At 39.0% G+C, this 21,259-nt stretch overlaps 1 protein-coding gene across 3 annotated transcripts in view; it reads left to right on the top strand.

Moving 5' to 3' along the window:
• Nucleotides 1-13,725, top strand: part of ROS1 (ROS proto-oncogene 1, receptor tyrosine kinase) — a 69,070-nt gene extending 55,345 nt beyond the window's left edge. For 2 of the 3 annotated variants that reach the window (XM_072926802.1, XM_072926804.1), the window contains 2 exons: nt 3,200-3,367; nt 13,439-13,725. In XM_072926802.1, coding sequence (XP_072782903.1) covers nt 3,200-3,367; nt 13,439-13,580 — 310 coding nt within the window. In that variant the 3' untranslated portion in view covers nt 13,581-13,725. Of the gene's footprint in view, nt 1-3,199; nt 3,368-13,434 lie in introns of all 3 variants that reach the window. The other variant, XM_072926803.1, reaches the window with a different exon arrangement.
• The last annotated feature ends 7,534 nt before the right edge of the window (nt 13,726-21,259 follow it).

Here is a 21,259-nt window from a genome sequence, read left to right as displayed (position 1 = left end):
AGGAACTGCTTTTCCCCAGAGAACTGTGGCTAAGTGAAGCTGGGTAAATAATTGAAAAAGGGTATTGGGGATGTATAAATGAGACACATATATTGAAACACGAATTAGATTTATTAATGTAAATACATTTGCAGTCAGAGATCCACATTTGGCACAGCCATGCGTTTTGAGGCTTGCATCCAAAAGAATGCCAAGGTTTGGACTGAACTGAGCTAATTTAACAAATCCTCAAAGTCTGTGGATTACAGTCTAGAGAATTTGTACAAGCACCAGGACATTCGCTGACTTAAAGTTGATTTCAACCGACTTTCATAAGAAATTTTAATTTGGTAACTAAAAGCTTTTTGCTGTTTGTTTCCGGCAATGATTCCCTGGAGGGATTAAGAGAGTGAGAGAGAAGGTGGCCTAGCACAGAATGCATCAGGTGAAATCAGGACTCTTTATCATGACAAATTTTCTCATTTTCTGAGAAAATCACACATCAGTTGTATTTCTCATTTCATGTGAGAAAAGAACTGCTAATCTGTCTCCAATATCAGATACTGAATATTAGTTCTTTGCAGGCTCTCAAATTCTAACTAGCCCCACATAAGCAGCTCTGTTGGACATTTGGTTCTTGCCCCCAGATAAAACACAGGTGTGAAGTATGAGTTAGTATGTGTACATCTAGTGTAAAGGTTAGCTCTTGAACCTAGCTCTTGAACCTAACATAAACTTTTAGCTAATGTTGTGTTTGGAACGGTCATTTTTCATTTCTTCCTGACAGGCTTTCCCCATGAAGTAGGGGAAACCTCTGGGTCTCTTTCTTATGTTGAAGTTATGCACTATTTGCTAGCCCATGTCTGCCTCCCCAAAAATATAGGGATATGTTCAATCTGTCACTTAAGTGTATCTAAGCTATCTTTCTCCCTCTTGACTGGTCTCATACTCATGCGTTTCTGAGCTAATGAAAATTTGCACTGTATGACTTAAAACTTTGGATGTCACAGCATGCCTCAAAAGCTAAATGACATGCCACAAATAGCTGTACATGTAAAATTGCAGATATATTCTGAGAGAGCATGAAAGTTTTTGTCATTAGAAACCTAAAGCTTATCTGAATTAAACACTTAGTGAAAAATACCAGTACTGATATTTTAAGCCAACACCAAGTAATTTGATTTAGGAAATAAAAACATTGAATATAATTAAAATGAGAAAATTACAGTACTGAATTACAGTCTTGGCAGAAGTTAATATCCTTACTCCATAGCAAAACTGAATGGATTTAGAAAGCAGATTGTCCAATAAAAAATTGTTACTTAGAAAGACAGAGATTGGTCATAAGAAACAAAACAAAAAAAAAATCATATTCCACACTCACTATGTTCTTGTTTCATAAATGAAAAGAGGGTAAATTTAGATTGCATGTAAGAAAGAATTATTTTACAGTAAGGGTGGTGAAACACCCAGAGAAGGTGTGGATGTCCCATCCCTGGAGCTGTTCAAGGCCAGGTTGGGTGGAGCTTCGAGCAACCTGATGTAGTGGAATATGTCCCTGCACATGGCTGGTGGGTTGGACTAGATGATCCTTGGAGGTCCCTTCCAACCCAGAATGAGTGTATGACTTTGTATAATTTCCTGTTTCTTTCTTGGTCAGTGGCTGGCTGTTTCTTTCACAAGGCTCTGCTCATGAGAGCCCAAGTGCGAACCTGATGAAGCACAGCACCTGAACTCATGTTTGTTTGCCTAGATATCCTACCAACAAGCATGACCAGAAAGAAGGTTTTTTGGCTTCCAGCATTCAAGACTAGAATTCAGTGTGACAGACACTTCACTGGCAGCAGAAGGAAAAACAATTCTTTAACCTTATTTTGAGACCTATTCAGTCCTTTTCCTTCTATATTTCCAGTGTCATCAATAACCAGTACACCTGAAAGTAAGCAGATGAAGTGACTCAGAGTGTTAAGAAGCCAATACCACTTTTAAAATTCTTAAAATGAATTTTCAAAATTTCATGGAATCCTTTTGAAAAAAATATAATTACTCTGTTCAACTTGAAAACCACAAGAATACAGGTTGATGAAAAGTGGCTTTGAAACATTTTTTCTACTCACATTCTTTCTTGACATTAATATGTTAATGAAAAATACTGTTGAAAAATCAGAAGTCAAGCGATTTCCTCCCAGCTGTCATGAAGGGCTTTTTAAGATGCCCAGTTGTGGTAAAGGATAGCAGTCATCTTTTTAAGACGGATAAGCGAGGATCTGAGCAAGACAATTCATTTCACATAACAGATTAACGCCTGGTATCACATAGCAGCAGGTCTGGGAAGATGTTTGTCAGGGGAGGGTTTGAACTTAAGGCTTAGAGGTAAATGCTCCACATTCCAGATGCAGCTTCCTGAACAGCCTTTCACTGACTGCTCTCTGGTTTTGAGACTCCACTCCCAACACTTAGCATGTCCAGGTGTTGGCTATGTTTTGGTTTTCAGCCTGTCTCTCCCTGGCTTTTGTAGGATTTAGTTTTGTGTAGCGTAAACTCACCTTGAGTAAGGACTAAAAACCAACCCTATCATTTAGACAAACAGGAGATAAATTTTCTACTAATGGTAGCGATAGTGTTGTACAAGGTGGGCTGGAATCCCTGCACCCATAAGAAATTCATACAGTTTTTGCCTTTGGAAAACTTATTCCTATTTGTTTTGGTCTGGAGGTAGAAGTTGAAATTAACTCCCCCTGTGCAGGAGGGTTTGCCTTGAACTTCTCCTGAATGTAAGGTAGCTTGAGTTGAAGGAGGATTAAATAAATTGAAAACTTCAAGTTCATTTCTGATTTTACACTTCCTTTTCTGTTATTTTTTAGATCTTTTTCTGTGAGAGAATTTCCTTGTCTTCCTTCTTAGAAAATATTCCTGACTTCTTCAGTGAGAGTAGATGTTCATGGCAAATGTGTCTTTTTTGTTTAATGTTACATCTGCTTCCAATCTCAAAAATATCCACTTCGAAAAATTAAAATGTTTTATAGTAATTATTCTTGACTTTAATTTTTTATCTTTAATTTGTTTTTCATTGCCTCAGCAGCTGTTGATAATCTTTGTACCACAGAAAGTGATACAAAGAAAGTTCTCAGGCCAAACTTGCTTCCCAGATGTTTAATAGTAAGTGTTGAGATGAATGACTCTATTACCATTTTTGTTTGCATTTAAATTTTTTTCCCAGATGTGATTTAATGACAAGATGCTGGTCCCAAGAACCTCATAACAGACCTACTTTCTCTTATATTCATGACAAACTTGAAGAGATAAGACACTCTCCACTGTCCTTCATGCACTGCCTTGAAGACAAAAAGGCATCAATTGGGGTCATCAATGAAGCTTTTGAAGGTAAGTCTGGGCCAGCACCCGCTATTCTTGTGGCCTCTGCCCTGTAAGCTAAGTGCTTTTCATTGTGTTTGTCACTGCCTCAAATTTTCTGGGTGTTACACATAAAACAGCAAAGATTTACCTCTATCATACTGAACTTGTAAAGATTCATTCTGTGCCTGCGAGGTACAACGAATTAGATGATGGATGTGTAATATTACCAAGCAAAAAGGCCCAAATGATGTTGTAATTAAGCCTGACTCTCAGAGATATCCAATTTACATCTGAATTCTTGGTAGTCACAACCCTGTTCCGCTAAGAAGGATGCCTAAGCTCCTTGCTGAGCCAGGAGAGCTTTAGAAGGCTTCTAAAGATGTGGAAATCTGTCCCAATTTCAAAGACATCTGTGCCCTATCCATGAGCTAAACTTGGTCATTAGGCACCTGCTCTAGGAGAACTGGCTCAGCAGCCACCTGCAAGGGAGGCATAATTTAGGCACCCTGGTAAGGTTGCCTTTATGCAAGCCCAAACCCTGATCGATTCAGGTCTTGCCTATGCTCTGCAGACTGTGAATGAATAAACTAAGTGATGTTAGGGAAAACACACTTAAGATATGGGACACAACAAAGCTCAGTTATGTAAGAACATCATTAAAGTTGTGAAGGCAAGAATTAAGGAAAAAAAAGGTAATGCTAAATTTGAAGTTGTCTGTGTAACTGGGATGTAAATCATCTAAATATGGAAATGAACATCCTGGCTGGGCTGGAACAGCAATCTATTCACATCCTACAGTAATTCTTGACTAAATAAATATTGAGAAAAAGTGATCAATATTAGTAAACAATGTGACCTTAATTCTGCAAAAAGAAGGTTTTTATCAGTTGAAATATTTCAGTTTTGTTTCACAGACTAATTTTTTCATTTAATCTATTTGCATACTATGATTTTATAATGAAAAATATTGAATGGTAAAATAAGTACTTTCCATTCTAGAAAAACCAAACCTGAATTTCTAAAATATCTAAAAGCTTCATTTTGGAGGTGATTTTTTGTGATTTTCTTTTTTCCCTTCACAATTTGTTATTGAACTAGGAACTCACCCCAATTTACAAACAGTTTTGATACTTCAGTACTTCATGTTTTCCTAAAAGCTTCCTGATCCATACCAGGAATGACACAGTACTCAATTACACAAGTAATAGACATTTTTCTTCAGGATACTATCTATATTCAATTCATTGGCATTGTCCAATTGTCACTTAATTTGATATTTTGCTAATCTTTATCATTTGGTGAAGCTTTACAATTGTCAGTTTATTTCCACTGTGGTTTCTATTTATGTCAAATCCAGCCTATTCGTGGCATGTTTGCATTACAAGACTAAAAACTTTACAAAGACATGAAGGGACCAGCACAGATAATCTATCATTTCATGCATTTTTAACAGCTGATTTTGCACCCTTATCCTGTAATGAAATACAATTTATATACAGTGTAGTTCTTTAGTTTCTTTAAGGGTATCTTAGCTCTTAATAATGGCATTCAGAAAAAAGATACTTAGTCTGGCACAAATGCAAGCCTGGCATTAGCTCAGGAAAGGACTACAGCCAATTAATTAGGCACTATGCCCGAGCTAATAGGCCGTACATTTTGGATGGACTTTATCTCACCTAAATGCAGCTGTCTACAGGCTAGGAGCCTCATCTAGGATACTCTTCTAGGTAGCTCTGCAGACAGAAGCAGAAAGTGGCAGCTCCTGGTTTTGGGGTATGTATCACAGCAGGAAGGGGGTCACCTTTTGCCTTATCTTCACTGATGATGGCTGGCATCCAGGTGGCTTGCCATATTTAGTTTGGTTCACATAGAATCACAGGGTAGGTGAGACTGGAAGGGACCCCTTGAAGTCACCCAGTCCAATATCTCTGCTCAAGCAGGGTGCCCCCAAACATGTTACAGGATAGTGTCCAAAATACAATATCTCAGCTACAGTATCTCAGACTAGATGTTTAATTTTCAGATAGCTACAGGAGCACAGCATCCACTAGACACAGAGCTGTACTGATTCAATTTCTTGCACCCACTCCTGAGCGAGTTTGGTTTCCTCTCTTAGACATCTCTTCTCTGTGTTCCCTAACTCCACCGACAACAGAGACATGGAAACTAGCAGAGTTAAGAAGTTCTTGTGGCATTCCACCAATATCTGTCAAAATCTTTAGTAGGGCTGAAATTTCTGGCGAAACCTACCTTTCTGCTGCTTGGAACTGGGGAAAGGAGCTGGAAGATTGGTTGCCTTGTTTGTGGTGGAATACGCCTGGCACAGATGTAACATGAAAGAATTTTAGTTTCAGTGCAAGTCTCTGCTTAGCATGTGTCAGATAAGCCTGATCTTTCTCCAGCTGTTAACTTGCTCAGTCTGGGTCACTGGGATGACAAACACATATTCTTAATGTAAGAAATATTATTTTGCCAAAATTTCCGGTTCTGCCACACAGCACAGGTCACAGGAAAAAAAGCCATTGTTTTGTTTATTTGCTGGGAACAAAAGCTTCATTATTAGTAATTACCAAGTTGCAAAGGAAAACATGGATTGAGGCTTACATGAAAAGTGTCAGTTTGAAGGATAAAATTTGAAAAAAATTCGTTTAGTGCAGAAAATATGGTAGCATAATGGACTTTAAAAGTAGTCTTAATAATAGCTCTGTACTCCATAATGTAATTTTAGTCAGAGAATCTGTTGACAGCAGTCACTTTTAAAATCAGACTCCATTAAACCTATTTATAATAACTTGGTAAAATCTGGCCCACTGTGGTAAGCAGGGCACTTCAGTGTAGGGAGAACTTTGGCCATCAGGACTTCTACTTGGCACACTCTCTTCCTGAGCCTTGGACCTTTCCCCATCAGCTGTCATGTTCCCTCTTCTGGCTTCTTTTCATTCTTCCCCTTCCATAGGTTCTGTCCAGCTGCCGTTGCCACAGACCCATTGCTGGATCTGCACTGGGCAGAGAAGACAAAGCAACTGTTTTCATGCTTCCATTCAATATTTTCATTCTTCAGTTCTCAAAAGCCCTTCTTAACTTCTCGGGTTAATTTGGTGATTCTTATATAGGTAATACCCTTCAGGAGACAGGGTAGCTTGAATTTTATTCATCTACATATCATCCTTCCATTTAAATGTATTTTAAAATAATAAACACTTGACTAGCTCTTTACATGTATAATGCCATTCTAATTTTCCTATATATTTATAATTCACCTGTAGGTTATCTCCCTCTTTCTCCAAGCACAGTCTTAATAAGCCCATTAAAAAGTTATGCTGTTTACTTGATTGAAGCTCTAGAATCCTTGTGATGTCTTATTGTTGCTGAGTTTTCTGATCAAGGACACATGCATGGCAATTTTCTGTAGCTCTCCAGCCTTTGATTAATTTGACAGTTTTTCTGCCTGCCATGTAAATTTCATGCAGTGGAATTCAGTAAGACCTGCCTCCAGAAGTGAGATTGATTTAAGCAAGAAAAGGCCATTCAGGTTCTACTTGAGTTTCCAGACTAAAATGTGTGCTCCACTATGACCCTGTCAAAAACAGTTTGGGGCATGGAATATGTCTCAGATTGTAATTTGTAACACATTGTATAATAAGTTAATGATTTTTAACATTTGTATTCCTTTCTAGCTGGAACTAAGTGAAGTATTTCTTGTGTTCATAGTAATACTAGAAAGATGACAGCCAAAACAAATAATCCAGAAGTCTGTTCCATGATTGATTGTCCTCAACAATATTTTCCAAAAATGCTGCATGGTCATTGGCCTTTGTGTGTAATGAAACTCCAGCCATGATCCTCCAGCCAAGAAATGTTTGCTCTCACTGGGTGACCTAGTTTCAAAAGAAAGAGACAAATGTCAAGCAAAGTGAAATTACATGCCTCAAAATAGCTAAGATACTTAGCCTTACAGGGAATCATACATCTCCCAAATTCTGTTGAGTCTTACCTACCCATGGCTAGCCACACTTCTAGCAGGTCTATGCACGCTGTTGGTGATTTTCATAGGTGGGAGAGCTGAAAAACATTATATTTTGTCAATAACCTTAATGCCAGTGCCGTATGACACAGAGATGGCAAGTGTGGGTAAACCAATACAGACAGGCTGCTAGTGGACAGCATGCTAGCAGGATAGCATGGGCATGGCCAAAGGGGCACATGCTGTGTTCTAAAGCAGGCATCAAGTGTCAACAAACATGCCTGAGTAATACCAGCACCTTCTGGCACTGCTGCATTGGAAGGGAGGAAAGCAAACTCAGGATCAGGGTCTACCAGTTTAGAGTTTTTCCTTCTTGCTCTGACAGGCTTTCCCAAGACATTGATTTTGGACTTAAAGTAGCAGTAACAATTTTTATTTGAGTGAAGGCAGCGCTACCTAGCCAGAGGACTGAAACACCAATGGGTTTTGAATTCACTGGGAATTAACTGAGCACAGGCCCTGTCACCAGAGTTCCCATTCATTGCTGAAAGAAAGTCCCTTCTTCCCCCAGTTCCAAGAAGCGCAGCATGCTAGAAGGACAGCCCTGCATTGCTGTAAAAATAACTGGACCATCTATTTTCAGACATCAGTTTTTACATTTGCACATATAAGACAGCAATATAGCTTTTCAGGTCCTGTGAGTGCCCCTTTACAGATGGAAACACCTGTTTGATTTGGCAAACGCCTTTCCTGACATCAGACAACTGGGTATTAAGCAGCTGGAGAGACTTCTTGCCTTTATGACCTAGAAGGACTATTCTTATCAGGGCTACTCCTCACAATGCCTTTTGGACCTATATGGAAAAGACGCATAGTTGCTCAGAAAAAGAAGCTCCTCTGGCAAGAGGAGATGCCAGGCAGTTGGAGAAAATCCAGGATGAAAGACTGAAGAATCAAAAGAAACATATTTGCCCTCAAAACCATGGCTTTTAAATTCCTAAACTGGATATATTGCTTGAAAAATATGGCAAGATACAAGATTTAGAATTTAGTAATGTTTCTTTTTTTCGTTTTTCTTTCCAAAGTCAGTCTATTTATTTCTTCAGCATTTCAGGTACTTGCTAAAACTGCAATTTGTACTTTTTTTAAATCTCTGTGCAAAATTTTGCACTGAGAGGACTTGATATTAAGGCTAGAATCAGCAATTTCATCATTAATTCTATGCTTGTACTCTGTACTGGCTGAGTACCTGTTGTCTGTTGCCCATGTAAGAGTCACCAGTTTATTTTCCTAAACCAAACTGCCTTTTAAAAAGTACTTCACACACCCCTCTGAATGTAAAATAATCACTTGCACAAATGGAAGCTTCTCCAAAGCAGATGTGGTGATAAGCGACATTTTTAGAACCTTGTATCTAGTCTCCTTTGTATTTTTCTGAAATTCAGTAATCCTCTTCCCCTCTTAGCTTAGTGAGTGGCTGACCCAAAGCCTTCAGAGGTCAGAGAAAAGGCTGCTTCCAAAAAAGAGTGAGTGGTTGCAACACTGCAAGTAAAGGGGAGCTTGGTGGTGTAAAAATTTCTTATTTGTACTCCAGACAAATGGTGTTTGATTCCAGAGAGTGCACATGAGCCGTATGATGCTGCAAGTACACCAACCCTTTGCCAGAGACTGAAAGAAAAAAATCAGATGGTGTAAGACTGTAAGAGCTGACATTTGTGCAGACAGATGTGGATAGAAATAGGAAACTAAAACATAAAAACTGCCTTTACACTGGGTGTCTAGGCTGTTTGACAGACACCAGAGACTTGTAGACATATTCAAGGGAATGTTGATGTGTAAAGGCAAGGATGTGGATTAAGCATCTCCACAAAGCGATTTATTCCTTCTTTCTCTGTTGACTGTAAAGACAGCCTAGGCAAGGAGCTTAAATTGGGCATGTAACACCTGGGTGGTTAAGACCTGGTAAACTGAATCCTGTTTTGTTACCTGGAGATGCTTTCCTATTTGTATAGTCTTACTGCATTGCAGCAAATGTGGAACTGAGGGTTTTTTTGTGCATTTATATTATAAATTTTAATAAACTAGGCAAGAAACAGGTTTATGTCTGTAATTAATAGGATACAGATATTTCAATACACAGTTCTCTAAAAAATGCATTAAAAATAAAAAGAATAGAACTGCATCAAGCAGATTAGTGCAGGGAAAATGTAGGGTGAATAAAATTCTCACTTTGAACACCTCTAGTGTCTGACAGAATAGCAAAGCTCAATGAGTCACCCTCAAACCATGTAAGATCATATGCTTCATTAGGCAGGAAACACAGATATATCTCCACTGATACATAATACAGAGTGGAGTATTAAAACGGATATATATTTGTTCTATTTATATTCTTACTGGCTATGTACAGAAACTGAAAAATAGCTCCTCCAGCTCCAGGTGGCCATCAGGTATCAGGAAAATACTCTCTACACAGGAGCTGTCTCCTTGAGCTAACAAACGTGGCTGAGGTAAAGAAGGCAAGGTTCAATAGCCACCGTTTTTACCCTTAAAAAATATATGTCATCAGGTGTTTCTCTCAGATGTGTTTGCTGTGGGGTATATATTTCATCCATGCCAGTAAGTCAGCCAGTCTCTTTTTTACTGCCACATACACTGTGTAGCAGTGACAAAGGACAGAGTATGTATGAGAAAAAGAGGAGGGTATAACTGAGAAAGAGGAAATGTGGTTGGACTTCTAAATACCTTACCTAAATACCTTACTTCTAAATACTGAAGGTGCTAAACATCATATGGGATTATGTCACCCGGAATTAGTAACGTCTCAGGCTGGCTACTTAGCTGGTGTAAATTGGTGGCACCCCACTAGTTTCAATGGAACTTCATTAATTTATGCTAGCTGAGGGTCTGGCCCTGAAATAGTTGTCATACAAGATCAACATCTCTAGATCAGTTTATTCAGTCTCAACCAATCAGGTTTTCTACTGACATTCTTTCTCTTCTGAAATGTTGTCGCCTTCTTGAATTTAAACAACAAAACCTCCTCGTCTGCTTATCAAGACAGCACAAAAATTTGCACCCTTCCAGGCAGGACTTCAAAACATGTTGTGAGCCCCCAGAGTTTACCAAGCAGGCAAGGACAGGCACTCTGCGATCGTGGGGCAGGACCCAGGACCCGGCTCGGCACTGTGGCTGCCCTGGGGGAAGCAGCCAACTGAGGTGCTGGGATGGGGAAGGGGAAAGCACAAATTTTATCAGGTCATGGCTGATCTTCTCAGAGGAGGCTAAGCAAGCAAACACTATTCCTCTTTAGTATGAGTCAGGCGATCATTGTTTCGTGTGTCAATTAATGTGAGGCTCTCTAGAGCAAGGTTCTGCCTATCCCTGGAGAGGGGTGCTGTAAGTAATTTACCTGAAGTTTGGCTCAGATGTGCTTTATGCACAAGTTCTAAGCACAAGCTTTAAGCATTATCACAGCTCTAGTAGGAAAAGTGTCTAGCAAGGTCAAAGCCACGTGCATTTAGGACCTGAGACGTGTCTGTGCAAGTACAATGCTGAGCTTTGAACTTGCCATTTTAGCTATCGGAAGCAGTCCTGTCTGGGACAGCACAGAGCCCAGTGGGATCCTGCTTCTCAGTGGACCGCTCCTCAAAACAAAGTTGTACAAAGCTCTGGACTGACAGAGCAAGCCTGTCTCATGCCCTGAGATTGGTTGTTTAACGCAAACCTGGGTAATACTACACTATGCAGAAGTTCACAGTGTAGACAACCCCTCAGAATTCAAGCCTGTAGAGCTGACTCTCCAGCATGACTTCAGATTTCATGAAGGTGCTCCTTGGACGTCTCCTCTTGGGGTGTTTTGTTGACTCAGCCCAGCTTTGCTTGTGAAATCTGAGGGGATCACATCACATGGTTTATCCTGCATTTACTCACGTATAACCCAGCATGACTGTACATCAATCAACTAATTTTAGCGATGTTAAAACTGAAAAGAAAATAATGATATCTCATAAATATACCGGCCTGCCTCTCCACTCCTGTTTCTCTCTCTGTACCCTCAATTTCTTAACATTTTTTGGGAGGGCCTTCTGAAGATTATTCAGAATTCTCTGAAATGACTTATGGCTTCCCAGGGTGCTGGTGGTGCTTCTAGTCCTGACATTTCTAGTGGAATTTCACAACATATAATGAATTTTTTCTTCAATTGCTCATTTTTAGTATTTTCTGTCTCCATCCATTCTTCCGCTCCAATTAGATGAGCAAAAATAATTTGCTTGCTTTGCTGACTTACATAACAGTCAAGCATTGTACTGTATATCTTGAGATCTTCGTATAGCTTTACCTTGTATAGCAGAATGGTGCTAAACTTTCATCAGCGCTGAACACTGCTCTAAGAGATGACTCAACAGTGAAGGAAAGGGCACTTCCAGTCAAAAATGTCACAGTCAAAGTGGAAATGTATCTTACACATGTCATGTCATAGGAGAAAGGTCATCAATATTATATTCTTCCTGCATCATTGGATATGATAAGAATATTCTGCAAAAATAGTATTTCATCTTTATTGCATTCCCACAGCTCAAAAAGTAAAACCAAGACCAGAGTGTTTGATTTTTTAGCTCTTTTTTTTCTGTAATGAGAAATACAGTGGCGTATAAGCTGAAAAAGGATTATAAAATTTTATATATTCTGTAGTTCTTCAGACCTGTTGGGGAAAGAATTAGTAATGTATCTATATATCTGGTAAAAATATCTCAGTGACCTCATACTCACATTTGTGTAAACATCACCTCATCAGTTCCAGATACTTATACAGGAAACAAATCTGAATGCTCCTCTAGTGTTCTATACTTAGGCAGGTCAGCCGGCATATGTCTGGTCTGTAAATACCCAGTTTTACTTGGGTCCTTATTTTAAGATTTCCCTCTTAAGAGTTTGCTGCATATGTCCCCTCAACATTTGCCTGTGTGCCTTTTCCAAAGCAACTTGTTCCTGAAGGTTGCCATTAAATTAAATTAAAAAAAAAAAACAAACAAAAACAACTACAAAGAAGAGCTGAATTGGTTGGTAAAGGCTTAGTTGGAGCTGAGTTACTAAATATGGCCATAATACCCCCAAACTGACAAAGTGAGTATCAAATGATTTCTCATTGCTGTCAGACACTGTGGTATGTGACCACAGTTTGCTCTGTGTCCCAAACCCCATCTTGTTAACAGGTTTTTAAAATCAAAATTTTCTTTCAGGTTTTTCCTGATAATATTTCCTATGCTAATGGACTCTAGCATGTGGAATAAATTTCTGACTTTATAGCTTGGGGAGATGTGTGATTATAGTGACATAATAAATTGTGTGTTGCCTGGTGGAATAACATAATGTTTGTGATTTCTTTGAACAGATAACCCTGAATGTCACACGCTTAATTTTTCAGTTATGAAGTAAAATAAGGAGAGAGTGTAACAAAAGAAGGTATATGTTACAAAAATAAATACAAAAAATAGTATCAGTTACAACTTGAGTACTTAGTGAACAATTTTTATATTTTTAAAAATTTATATCCCCTGCAAAAACTTCCAAACAACTATGTATATACAAACTGCATCAAATTAGAGAAAATGGAAAGTTTTTAAAAATGTGAAAAACAAAGTGGATTGCCAAGTTCAAGCTTTTGAAAGGGCAGAATACTAGAGAGACAGAAGTCTAGACTAGTCCTCTAGAGAGACAGTATATAATGGTTTTGCAGATAGAAAACTGCCAATGTTACAAAACTCTTTAGCAGTATTATTAGCAGGGTTACTACCAAGGTTCAGATTAAAATCACTTTTGCTTTATGTTTCTTTACAAGGAAAAGAAGCAAGTCATGCATTCATTACAGTATTGCTGCCTCTGGAGGTATGAACACTGATAAGCAACCTTTCCCAAGGGGTTTACTTAAAGTTCTGATCCATACAGACAATAGCAGAAAATAAATTTGAATCATCATTCTTATGAGGTCACTAGACCAACTTTCTCTAACAGCTGTCTGGTTTTGTTTGCTTTCTAATACTACATGTATATTACTGGGCTGTTATACTTTTTTATTTTTAAGAATATTTTTCCATTTGGTTTTCTTTTTTTTTTTTTTTATTTTAATACAGATAGTGATATCCCTTGTGCAGATTCAGACAGCATTCTTTCAGCCACACTAATGGAAACAAGGAATCAAGAAGGCTTAAATTATTTGGTACTAGTCAAAGAAGGCAACCCAGATGAAGAAAGCACCAATTCTGCTGAAATTAGTTAAGTCTGGTTACTGCTGTTTAAGAGAGTGAAAGAAGAAACTCTTCAAAGAAGAAATAAGCCAAGGAAAATATTCTGTATGTCATCATAGTTACAAAAGTCTCTGAAAAAAAAATGCAACTCTTTAATAAAACTACCAGAAAACATAATGAGGTGCTGAATGGTGTGTATCAGGATAAGACAGTGATTACATGGCCTCTGATGTTCTACATGTTATGGTTTGGGTGCTTCACAGGAGATAGTTTAAAGCAAAAAAACTTGTATCAGTCAGTAAGGGATTTTACTGTGGTATTAAGTTTATGCAATCACATATGCCTCAGGCACAATGCAGCCCTTCCAAAAAGGGAGTACTGGTATGCTGATTTAAAGAACAGACCAGCTTGTTCATGAAGAAAACCAAACACTTGAAGTCTAGCTTTACTGTGCACAAGCAGGGTTTTACAAACTAAAAAAAAACCAACATAAATGCCAAACTCCAAATCAGAAAGCAGCTGCAGAAAGGTGATCACGTTGTCCACTGCTGCGGGTGGTCTGTTTCCCTAATTAATTTAAACAAATTCTTGCAATCATCTTGCATATTAAGTTGCAATTGTTCTGACAGTCTGGACAGTCCTGTTTTCTTACATTTCTTCTTTCCTTTTTGAATGTTCATCATCCTTGTTTATTTTTTATCATATTGGATGAAAGGAGGCATTCTTCCTTGGTGTGTTTGGAGATAAACTCAAAGTATATAATAAAATTTTATACAAATAATTATTGAATAAAAGACAGCAATAAGCTTTTTCTAACCCTTCATCATGAGCAGTAGTTTGCAAATTATACAGAGCTATTCACTGACATATTTCAGGAAGCTAGAAACATGCTATAATTTTATGCAAATATTTGATAATGAAGCACACTGGAGAGTAGTAAAGGTTCTGATGTCAGAATGTATACATTTGTAAGAAGCAACTCCACTGCAATCAAGCTTCAAAAGTTTCTTAAATGGAGATTCAACACAGATGGAAAAAATATGGAGTCTCAACATTTTGCTAAAATGAAATAGAAATTCCTAATTTTGAATTAGGATTCTTCAAAGTCCCTGAAAAACTCTTTCAAGCATTATATAAATATTTTTCTTCAACTAGAAATCACTGGAAAAGACAGATTTGCTAATAAATACAATTGCAGCACTTTACTATGCTCACCAGACCATGAGCAGTGGATAAAAAAATACTGTTTTATGTTTTCTTCCTCTTCAAATGCTGCTTGACTGGTTGTATGGTGATTCCTTCTATTTCAGTAATTTAAAAATTAGTAATATTTGCCAACCTATGGCATGTGGTGGCCAGAAACCAGGAGGATCCCTTTTCTGAGGCCACCACACCTGAATGTGTTCTGTGTGTGTAATTTGACTTAAGACAAGAAGACTGCTCAGTCAGCAAGCCACAGACAAAGGTTTTGAACAACAGGGCTCCATACAATAGCTTTTTCTTTAGCAGGAGAAACCTTCAATCCTGCCAAAATTTAGTCAAGACAATACCTTTCACACACCTTGCGAGCACCTGTGTTGTGATATCCCAAGTCAATTCAGTTTTGTGTAGGTCTGCATTAAAAAAGAATCAAGGAAGAGCCTAATCAACATGTGTAAACTGGGTTAGTGGGAAAGGCGAGCATCAGGGTCAGAGAGCAGTCAGAAGTAATGCCCTCCAGGTCTTGAAACTGTCACAAATATGTAAAGCAGCACAGAAGGAAAAAGGGGAAGGCAATTCTTGTTGCATTCATATTTTGTAAGTGTTGCAAGACAAGCCTAGTTTTAATGAAATATTTAGCACAGCATGATGAGAAAAAAGTGTCAAGTTTAATACACTGCCAATAAAAGAAACCTTAGGATATTGACCAATGATCTATGCCTTTTGTATTTGATAGTATGAAAAATGTATTGGACAGGATAAAAAATTAACTTATTGATCCAAATTTGAGGATTCTGATCTATAACTTGTTGAATTCAGGGGAAGACACAATGCCTACCCTTCCCCAGTAATTGCAATCATCTGAGTTGTGCTCAGTGATGAGCTCTGAGCATGGCCCTACCCATACACTGGCCAAAACTTCATTGTCCCTCCCTCATTTTCCTGCCTTAGAGAAGTAAGTATGCAAATGCAACTATTCCACTGAGTTGTGGTAAAGCTGAATTTGATGCAGGCAAACTTAGCCTCACTTGCATCCACCCATGATTCTACTTGAAGAGAGTTTCTTAATCACTCATATTTCTGTATCACCCTTCTCTTTACACATCTTCATGATTTCACCTTCTCTGTCTTACTGAAGTGTTGCTTCATCTCTTGATTCAAACTCTTCTTGAAGATTCACATATTTCTCAGCAGCACTTATTCACCATCAGGAGGTCACCTCTTGCTTTCCAGCAGACAAGTCTAATGGCAGTTTTCATGCTACTTTTTGACAGAGTAGGAATGAGAATGAAAGATCTCTTAAACACATTCTCTCTTGGGCAGGGAAATGGGTACAACCTGGCCTGTGTTTGCCGCTATTTTTACCTCCTCCTATCACAGATCAAGGGAAAGAGTCAAGAAACGCTGAGTTCAAATGTTTTGATTTCCATGGCTACAGATTTTAAATAAGTATAGATGGATTTAAAGGTGATAACATAATTTAAAGGAAATAAATGTTTATCAGAAAGATTAGGTGTGAGATAAGGGTAGTATAATGCATGTGGACTCAGTTTTCAGCTGCTGTAAATCAGGTTAGATATGTTAAGCTAAGCTGATGTACAGCAGTATAAAAACTGTCTCCAAATGTTTCGCTTAAAATTGTCCTGAGACAGGTAGACCTATGCCCAGCCAGTTTCTAAATAAAAGAGGACTAATCTATTTAAGTCCCTTCCATTTTATTGCTGAGCATAATATTGCATGGCATGGAATTGGTTAATTTGAGTCATCTGCTGGTTGTGTCCCCTTCCAATATCTTGTGCACCCTCAGTCTATTCACTGAGGAACAGGCACAGTGAGAAACAGATAAGGCTTTGCTTCTGTGCAGGCACTTTTCAGAAATATCTAAAATATTACTGTGTTATCAGTATTGTTTTAGTTGCAAATCTAAAATACAACACAAGATAAGCTGCTGTGAAAAAACTCCAACCCAGTACAGTCTCTAAGCTGCTGGGGAGAAGAGACATGTGCTCCCAGGCACTGACCAGGAGATGTGCCATATGATTCTCTGGGCCATAACTAGTTCCTGTCTCAGGCTCTTTGGTGCTCCTTGATGCTAGCCCAAACACTGAGCAACAATGGTGACACTGCACACATGATGCCACACACACAACCCACAAGTCCTGGGATCCCAAAAGGCCATGGAAGAACTCTGAGCTGGTGCTTGGATAGACATGGATGGTTCTATCGTGAGTCTGTAGCTGGTTTGTCTACAGACTTGACATGAATATTAATGGATAGAAAAATGTTCTACTTCTGCCTATGATTAGAATTTCCTACAACAAAACAAAAATGCTGTGGTGATTAATTAATATTTGCAAATTATTTTGTAAATGTGAAGGATGTTACTTATTTACTAAGGCAGAATTTTCAGTCTTCTGAATTTTAAGTCTTTTCACTTCAGGTCTACCACAGGTGCATTTCATCAGTGCATTTCTGTTTTTCAGGGCTGCTAGCAAGAGCTTTTGAGCTGGCACATACTGATGACCAGAGCTATCCGAAACCTGTATATCTCATGCTTTCTACTTGGGATCCATGATCAGGATACTATGAAGGAAAAACAATATTTTATGACAAGAATATTGAGTTCTTATTAGATCAAAGATAAAATTGTGGAAATGTAGCTGAAAGACATGCCAGGCTCTAGCAGGATCATTCTCTGACTCCCATGTGCCACAGAGGGAGTGCCCAGTGACATAAGCTATGGGAATGTGGCTGTCAAGAGGTCTGAAGGGAAAATTTATACAGCTTGAAAGAATGATTTGTTGAGATACGAAAGGCAAAAGACATCCTTGGTTTTATCACATTGGGCAGAAAAACTTGGGGTGTCAAGACAATTTCTTTGCTTTTATATTTAACATTTAGGTCTCATCTTCTCTGGGAGACTTTACTGTCATTCATTCAATGGCATCATCACAGGATTTGAGAAACTTAAAAATTACCACCAGAAAAGCAGAGGGTTGTATAGCTGCAGTGCTAACACAGGTTTTTTCTGTTAGTCTTCGTTACCTGCAGAAGCTCATAAGTGATGAGGACAAAAAAGGCAAGGACTAAGTTCACCCCAGCCTAGCCTGTCTGAGAACCTCAAGCCAGGGTCCAGCACTGAGACTAAATTTGTTGTTCCTCAGCTTTCCTGGTATCCTAGATAAGAGAGCCTAGTAACACTCTCTGGATCATGTCCCTCAAAATTTGCTTCTCCCACCACTTGTATAGAAGGGCACAGATATCCTGACAGCAGAGTCACTGCAGCCTTGCTTTCCAGCAAAGAAAGTTTTACTGTGTATTTGACTTGACTAATGTCTCCAGGTTCTTTCCTCTTTTTTAAAAATTTTCTTTGACATCTGTGTCATGCTGTCTGTGATGATTTGAGTCATCAGGTGTGGCGTTACTGAGCATAACCAGGTGAAATTGATCCTCTTTAATTTGGGTTTAGGACTATGCATTTTAAATTTTAATCTAAAGGTAAGCTTTAGATTAAAATTTACCACTTTCTACACAAAGTTGATATTAATTCATCTAGGCCTGAAACAAATGTTGCAGAAAAGTATGTCTGTAAAATAGCCCTGGCAGGTCTATTAATGGTTAAAAATTCTAACTCACTTTCATTTAATTCATTCTTGAAAATCTTTGTTAGACACACACTTCTAGTTGTAGAAGCTTGCAAATCAGCTGGATTTTTTCAAACAATCATGGTTCTATTTATAATGACACTTAGCAACTCTAACTGATATTATGATTTAACTCTAAAAAATAGCCACAAACCCAGGGTATCAAAGCCAAGTGAACATGCCAAAATATTGTTGTTATTGTTACTGACATAACTGATACTGCTGTATAAATAACCTTTTTTATGATGTGTTAACTTCCTTATACGACATCTTCATTTTGGAGAATGTTCAGCACTGCCTTCTATCTTTCACTGTAAGAGCAGAGTTGTAAAATAACCGCTCCTGTTTGGATATTAATTCCTTTTGTAATTCTGTTGACATAGCTGGATTTTTCTTTCTGGAATAGAATAGAATAATTTAGGTTGGAAAAGACTTCTAAGATCATTGAGTTCAACTATCAACCCAGCAGTTCCAAATGCACCAATAAATCATGTCCCTAAGCACCACATTTACACATCTTTTAAGTACTTCCAGGGATGGTGACTCCATCACTTTCCTGGGCAGCCTGTTCCCATGTTTGACAGCCTTTTTTGAGAAGAAAAGTTCCATAAAACCCAAACTAAACCTCCCCTGGTGCAACTGGAGATTGTTTCCTCTCATTCTGTCACTTGTTGCTTAGGAGAAGAGACAGACCCAAAGTTACTCTTGAGCCTCCTTTTCTCCAGGCTAAACAACCCCAGTTCCTTCAGCTGCTCCACATAAGATTTGTGCTCAAGACTCTTCACCAGCTCTGATTCCCTTCACAGATTCACAGGATCAAGGTTGGAAATGATCTCCAAGATCATGGAGTCCAACTTTTGACCAGCCACCACTTTGTCAACTAAACCATAGCACTAAGTACGATGTCAGGTCATTTCTTGGACATTTCCAGGGACAGTGACTCTGTCACCACAGCAATACATTTCAGTGCTTGACAACCCTTTCCATGAAGAAATTCTTCCTAATATCCAACCTGAGCCTCCCTTGCACTTCTTGAAGATATATCCCCTTGTCCTGCCACTTGTTTCCTGGCACCTCACTACAGCTTCCTTTCAGGCAGTTGTAGAAAGTGGTAAAGTCTTCTCTGAGTCTCCTTTTCTCCAGCCTAAGCAATCCCAGCTCCTTCAACTGCTCCTTATAACACTTGTACTCCAGACCCTTCACCAGCTCTGGTGCCCTTCTCTGGTCATGCTCCAGCACTTGAATACCCTTCTTGTTGTGAGGAGACCAGAACTGGATACAGGATTCCAGGCATGGCCTCACCAGTGTTGCGTACAGAGGGATAATCCCTTCCCTGGTGCTGCTGGCCACACAATTTCTGACACAAGCCAGGATGCCATTTGTCTTCTTGGCCACCTGGGCACAGCTGGATCATGTTTAGTTGGATGCCAACCAGCACCCCCAGGTCCTTTTCCTCTGGGCAGTTTTCCAGCCACTCTTCCCCCAGCCTGTAGCGCTGCCTGAGGTTGTTGTGACCCAAGGGCAAGGCATGCCCCTTGGCCTTGTTGAACCTCATACGATTGGCCTTGGCCCATGGATCTGGCCTCTCCTGATCCCTCCACAGAGTCTTCCTGCCGTACAGCAGATCAACATTCCCACTCAGCTTGGTGTTGTCTGCAAAGTGACTGAGGCAACACTCAATTCCCTTGTCCATATCACTGATAAAGGTATTAAACAGAACTGGCCCCAATACCGAACCCAGGGGGATCACCACTTGTGAGCGCTGCCCACTGGATGTAACCCCACTGACCACTGCTCTCTGGGCCCGGCCATCCAGCCAGCTTTTTACCCAGTGAGCTGGGTAAAACCCCAGCCAAGCCATGAGCAGCCAGCTTGTCCAGAGTAATGCTTTGAGAAATGGTGTCAAAGGCTTTACTAAAGTCCAGATAAACACATCCACAGCCTTTTCCTCCTCCACAACTGGTACATCTTGCCATAGAAGGAGATCATATTAGTCAAGCAAGACCTGCTTTTTGTAAGCCCATGATGCCTGAGCCTGATCCCCTGATTGTCCTCCATGTGCTGTGTGATGGCTCTCAAGGTGATCTGATCCATTCAGATGCTTTTTCAGGGAATGTTTTCTGGAATGCCTACCTTTCTACAAATATAAATAAATTTCTGGGGAAACGTGTTACTGAAAAGCTCTTTAGAATTCTTTGATTCAGTTTTATATTATGAGTAAATCTTAATCTTGATGTATGCAATATAAGAAAAAGCAGTGACAAAGTGACTATAGCTGCAAACACCCTATAGTTACCATGTATGCACAGTTGTGTTTTGGCTCAGATCACAGAATCCTGCAGGTCCTAAGTGAAATATATGTTTCTGGGGCATGGGAAGCAATAAAAGATATATGAGTTATAGCTTTTAAAAAACAAGCCTATGTGCAAGATGGTTGAACTGTGAATAAAGTCTTATGACTTTTACTCTAAGGACTATACAAATAGAAAAATTGCAGATTCTTACCTGATCTACAGTTGTTTTTTTTTAATGGCAGAAGTGCCAAGTTAAGTGGCAAAGGAAAACAATAACATTCTACTGGAAATACACTCCCAAAGAGTGTAAAAAAATCAAATAAAAGTGCTGTCTTAAATACAGGATTTGCATTTTCTTAGCAGAATAAACTCTCTGCCTTGACTCTCTGTGCACTCACTGAAGTGGAGGTCATGGCTAGTGACAACTGGGAGCTGTTCCTGGAGGCTTTCTTGCCTTTTTAGGTTATGAGGGTCTCTGTGTGTTTAGGATAATATGATTGACGGCTCCACTCCGGCCCCAATTAGCACCCTATAATTTATTAGCTTCTGCTTTCAGATTATGCGCTAACTTCA

The sequence above is a fragment of the Taeniopygia guttata genome, chromosome 3, assembly GCF_048771995.1.
Source record: "Taeniopygia guttata chromosome 3, bTaeGut7.mat, whole genome shotgun sequence".
In the NCBI taxonomy this organism is placed as follows: Eukaryota; Metazoa; Chordata; class Aves; order Passeriformes; family Estrildidae; genus Taeniopygia; species Taeniopygia guttata.
This window is presented reverse-complemented; position numbering and strand designations above follow the sequence as displayed.